The sequence below is a fragment of the Tachysurus fulvidraco genome, chromosome 2 (genome assembly GCF_022655615.1).
Source record: "Tachysurus fulvidraco isolate hzauxx_2018 chromosome 2, HZAU_PFXX_2.0, whole genome shotgun sequence".
NCBI lineage: Eukaryota > Metazoa > Chordata > Actinopteri > Siluriformes > Bagridae > Tachysurus > Tachysurus fulvidraco.
Genome location: NC_062519.1, coordinates 13717375 through 13723421, shown reverse-complemented (window position 1 = coordinate 13723421; position 6047 = coordinate 13717375). Strand labels below are relative to the sequence as shown.

Below are 6047 nucleotides of genomic sequence, written 5' to 3'. Positions count from 1 at the left end.
TTTTAATATCTCTGGCAAGTCACCAAATTTGTTTTAATTGTTGTTTATTTAAGATAACTAACAAGCATCCTTAACTATCCATCACCAGTTTCACTGAATCGAAAGTGTGAGTGAAAACCTGAATTGTGTTTTTAGTGGATTCCTCATTCCACAACAGCCAATACTAAGGAATAATAATAATAATAATAATAATAATAATAATTTTAAGCAAATATATTTTAATTAAATATATATATATATATATATATATATATATATATATATATATATATATATATATATATATATATATATTTCAGGACTCCTGGTAGTTCACAGAATATCTAAGTCTGCTAAAGGCGGTAGAGCGCTTTCTTATTTAGCTCCCAAACTTTGGAACAGTCTTCTTGATAGTGTTCAGGGATCAGACACACTTTCCCAGTTTAAATGTAGATTAAAAACTCATCACTTTAGCCAGGTATACACCTAATACATCCCACGATATTGTGCTCTATTACATCAGACTTGCAAATATAATGAACAGCAGACATGTTAATCCCTCTCCACTACTTCTCTCTTTCTACCCATCCTGAGGCATCCAGAAATTGTACCAGCTCCGATCGTGTTCCATGCGACAAAGATTTTGGACCTCCACTGAGATGAGTCCTGAGGCATCTAGAGATCTACCAGCTCCAGTTGGACTCTGCGATACTATAGAGGAGATGTGTGTTTTTTTTGCATCAATACAACAATTACCAGACTGTATATTTATAATCGCACCCTCCGGTGTCACACATATGAGGGTGGGTTCCCCTTTTAGTCCGGTTCCTCTCAAGGTTTCTTCCTTTACCATCTAAGGTAGTTTTTCCTTGTCACAGTCACCTGAGTCACCTCAGACTTGCTCATTGGGGATAAAAATGCATACACATTTAAATATAAGTCTAATATTAATCTTTAATTTTGTATCATATTAATATTTCTATTATCCTTTATTTTAACCTTTTGTTTTATGTTTATGTTCTGTAAAGCTGCTCTGAGACAATGTTAAATGTAAAAAGTGCTATACAAATAAACTTGAATTGAATTATCTTGTGTTCGCCCTCAGACACATTGGGTGTTTTTAAAATTCTGACCTTCGACCCTTCTCACTTTACAGCCGTTAAACTCGACGCTCGCTCACGCACACACACGCGCGCGCACACACGCGCGCACACACACGCACACAGACACACACACACGCGCGCGCACGCACGCGCGCTCACACACACACACACACACACACACACACACACACGCACGCACGCGCGCACACACACGCGCACGCACACACACACACACACACACACACACACACACACACACACACACACACACACACACACACACACACACACACAGGCGCTCGTTCTACAACTGCCGCTTGTCTGCTTTATGCTAATTTTTCACTTGCGTCTAATTGGCCAATTATCGCTCAGTAGGCGTGGTTAGATGGGCGCGTGTCAGTCACTCGCGCTGTATAGACACGCCCACTCCGCAGAGGCTTTAACAAGCGGACTCGTGACGGGATTCTGCGAGCTGAAGAAGGAATATTTGTTTGTTTTGCTGTTTAATATGGTTTATTAGAGGGCGAAGGAGGATGTGTGCGTCCGTGGAGCTGACGTGACGGAACAGAATGGTGTTGTGTGTGTGTGTGGAACATCATCCTTTCTGCTGATACAAACACACATACTGACGGCTTTCACGTCCACGACGGCCAACGGAAGCCATGGCGACACAAAACGACTGCTGTGTGAAAGTCTCTTTGAGGTAAGACAGAAAGGTTTGCGGTTAAAATGCTGCAGGATGAGAACGAAGAGGAGGAAGAGGAGGAGAAGGCGGCGGCGGTTTGTCTGGGTCTAACGGTCGTTTCCTCGTTTGTGCACGAGCGCTTTAAATACGAAGACTCGCGTGCGCTCGTGTGTTTTTATAGAGTTGCACAGGCAAAGGTCGGCGTGTAAAAATGATCTCGTAGGTGTGACAGCTCTCACCATACCTGTCTTCTGTAGACTTCACCATCACCATCATCACCTTTCACATTATGCCCAATCAGCGTGATGTTTCAACATCAGTGTGATCTTTAAAGCTTATACAGGGGGGTTATATAAGTGTGTGCATCACTGAAGCTTTTGTCTGGCCACTGGATCTTTTCCATCATAGGGAAGTCAGTGAAACTCAGACTGCAGGGAAATGAGCTGTAATTTTGTTTAGAAGCCATGCATGACCTGCAGCTTAGTTACCCCAGGCTCTAACACAACCCACACACACACACACACACACACACACACACACACACACACACACCCCCCCACCGCACATGTATGGTTCCTTTGTGCAAAGATAAAGCATTGTTTTCTGAAACGCAAAGAAAGTGCTGCTCTACAGCTGAGCAGTGGTGTTGCAGATGGATGCTCGGTAATGAGACGCAGTGGTGGTGGTGGTGGTGGTGGTGCGATCTGCAAGTCTGGGAGTGCTGCATGCCGTGGAGGTCACACCTGCACATGCGAGGGTGAAGCGCTCACATGCTTGTCTTGGTGTGCCACGCTGTTAGTTTAAAGCCTTACGTTATCTTACACGTGTGTCCAAGGCTTTTTGTACATGCAGACACCTTGCAAGAAAATTGTCTGAAGCTGCAGTGCTGGTGCTCCTACAGTCCTTTTTTGCATCACTGACACACTAATCACGCAGACTTGAAAGGCAGGCGTTTCCTTTTCTCTCGGTCCACACCCTCAATCCTTTGTATGACAGTTTTCTTTTATTGACATGACAATGGTTAAGGTTAGGTCCAGGTCTGTAGTGGAGCTTTTGGTAAGGAAAAGTGTCATTTATTTTTGTACCCACATCAATCAAATAGAGCAACTCTCACACCCTCTATATAGTTTCCCCCTACAATCACTGTAAATGCCTGTAGATTTAAAATCCTTACTGTGCATGTTTGTGTGTTCATTTCCTCCTGTTGTCTCCACTCCATCCTTTGCTCGGTCCTCCACCCACCTTCACAAATTGTTGACTCATCAGCGCTGTTTACGATTAGACATGAATAGAAAATGTGCTGACGATTTTATCTCCAAACTTTGACTTTGAGACTTTCATGTAGCATAAATATGAGACTTCTGATAACTTTTGTTTTATGCTCCCACTGGGAAATGTCCAGAGTTTAGAATCCTACAAGGCTAAATATAACTCCTCGCCTACACTCAGATTTAGGTCTTATAGCAGACTCTGAGTGATGCAGTGATTTCAGTGAAAAATAGACGTCCTGTTTACATGTCCAGTTCGCTTCCTCCTGACATGGCTTGAACTCAGCCAGTCTGACAGTTTGCTCCCTTGGGGATGGGGAAGCTGGTTTTTGAGAGGTGAACTCTGTGGGAACCAGTCTTATAATAGTATGATTTATTAGAATGGCCTCTTTCCTCAAGACCATGAGGTGAAGCGTGAATAGCTTCGGCTCTTTAAGGTCTCCTCTTAAATAGGAACAAATGTGTTATGGTGAGTTTAAAGACCCCTTAATTATTTACTTGTTTTAAATTCTTAAATCACATGTTCGGACCCCTCGGAGGAAAAGTTCTTGTTACATCAGTTTAAAAAAAGTGAAATCAGTGAAACGTATCTGCAGTACTGTCCTTCACCTTAATTGTTTTTTGTCCTTCGTAGTGCATTGCTTGCAGAATTGTCCGCTTGTGACAAACACAATAAGAATCTTTTGTCAGTACTTTAGCTTGAGAAAACAGTTCATTTCAGCTCCCCAATAAGAACCAGGCCACTACACTGGACCATTATTTGGCAGGGTCTTCCTTAGGTGCTAGTGTGGTTTTATTTTGGCTCGTGGCACAGCCTGTTCTCTGCTGAAGCCTCTTTTCTCAGCTTCATTAGTAACAGAATAACTTCCCCTCGGTCACACAGGTCCGAGCCACTCCTTCCCTTCGCTTCCTGTTACTGCATCGTTTAGAGACTTCTCACGTCGGGAATGCAGGATGTTCAGAGCCCGCCTTCAGTGATCTGACACACTGCTCTACCCCATGCAGAGTGCTGGTTGAAGGCAAAAATGCAAAACCAACGATCCCTGCATAAATGTTTAGGTTAAAGCTGTCCAACAATGTCCACGTTAAATAAAAGCCTTGTAGGGTTTCATATTAACACCAGGTACATTAAGTGCTGGATCATTTTAGCACAGGAAGTGAAGGTCAATAGGGTCACTAATGTTTTTATGACCTAGTTATCTGCACTACTCTGCTTTCCAGTAACACACAGCAATCATTCTGGCTCTTTGACTGGATAGTAGCAGCCATAACAATATTTGCAGACACACAGACATCTCTCTCTCTCTCTTTTTTTTTTTAAAGGCCTAAATTCTTTAAAAGAAAAGGAAGAACAGGAGAGGACAGAGCAAGCAAGCCACGAAGAGAAAGAGAGAGTCAATTGATAATGTCCTGCTTAGTTAATTAGATGCTGCTCGTTTTTCAACTCCATTGCCTGGCAGGATGAAAAGACTAGTTGTGTTTGAGTTGAAAAGGGGAAGAGATCGGGCGGAGGGGAAGCAGGGGGGAGGGAAGGAGAGAAAGAGTAAAAGAGAGAAAGCAGGAAGTGTCTCTTTCTCTTTTGGCGTTTCGAAAGGCAGTGGAGGAAAAAAATAAACATTTAGCTCTCACTTGAAGCAGACAAAGAGAGACATTTTGTTCATTTTAAGCGTGACTTAGATAGTGTGTGTGTGAGAGAGAGAGAGAGAGAGAGAGAGAGAGAGAGAGAGAGAGAGAGAGAGATGGATAGATGTACAGCTGGTCCGCATTTATAGTTTCCCTCACACAGTGACCAATGGAGAATAAGTGGGCACAAGGGACAACAGTAAAAGACTTACTGATGTAGTATGAAGCCAGGTGTGAAGCCCACACACACACGCACACATGCACATGCACACACAGATGATGCCAGAGAACCTAAGAATTAGGACAATGACTATATTATTATACATTTATACCAATAATCCAAAATAATTCCCCCAGGGACGGTCGTGGTGTGTGTCGGGTCGCACTGCACCACATCAGCTTGGATTATTTTCCTGTAACCGCACACCTCACTGTATTATTGTGAATGTAATAATAATGTTAGAGATGAATCTACACTTTTTTGTGTAGATGTTCACATGTCCTTGCTTATCCTTCAGAATAACCATGAATCTTTAAAAAGACATTTATAAAAATCTTATAATAACCATATAGTCATCATACCAGTGACCTACAGACGCCTGAGGTTTTTGCAACCACGCATACAGCTAAAGTTTAATGAATATCAATGAAGATTCATTTCTTGTAGATTTAAATACAGTCCCGAGGCAGTTTGCTGCTTTGTGTTCCAGCAGACTCTCTGCAAGGTGTGAAGACCTCGTTTATTGCACTCCAGCCATTTATTCAAGTACAGCTGCCGCTTTTAGTCGGTAACGTAAAAGTCCTGGAGATACAGGTTTGATTAAAGACACTGTCCCCCTCCACATCAGAAACAAGGTTTTGGTTTCGTCCCACACAACTGCTAACTCGTAACCAGTGGGTCATTAAACCCATTTTGTGTTAAGAAGCTTAAACAAGCTTCGGTATTGTGAGATCTGAATGGGAGTCAGCGGTGCTGCTCTGTGGTGAGACGAGCACCAGTTAATGGAATAAATATGTGAAATAAACAAAAGTAGATATTTTTTTAAGAAATTGGCACTATAATATTATTCCTGTTCTGTTAAAATTGCAGTGTGCTTTCAAGCTAAAGCATGATATATGAATTGTAATATCGATGATGTACAGGTACTGCTACTTGACCAGACAGTCACAGTAAGAGCTGATCAGCTGACATTAGCTAAAAGACAAACCCTTTAATGCTGATTAGTCACTAACAGTGACTGCTTGGGCCTGAACTGCTACAGTACACTAGTTTAGTCCATGCAGCGATCAATATATTGACTCCTGTTTACCGGATTAAGGGGCAAAACCTTTCAATAGAAGCTACATCTTTTAGATCGTACTGTGCCTGTGTTTATCTGTTAGACACAG

General features: G+C 42.3%; 1 protein-coding gene across 4 annotated transcripts in view; it reads left to right on the top strand.

Moving 5' to 3' along the window:
• Nucleotides 1-1425: 1425 nt before the first annotated feature.
• kif21b (kinesin family member 21B) overlaps nt 1426-6047 on the top strand; it is a 54411-nt gene continuing 49789 nt past the window's right edge. For 2 of the 4 annotated variants that reach the window (XM_047806035.1, XM_047806038.1), the window contains exon 1: nt 1428-1785. In XM_047806035.1, the coding sequence (XP_047661991.1) occupies nt 1745-1785 (41 nt within the window). In that variant the 5' untranslated portion in view covers nt 1428-1744. Of the gene's footprint in view, nt 1786-6047 lie in introns of all 4 variants that reach the window. The other 2 variants (XM_047806034.1, XM_047806046.1) reach the window with 2 other exon arrangements.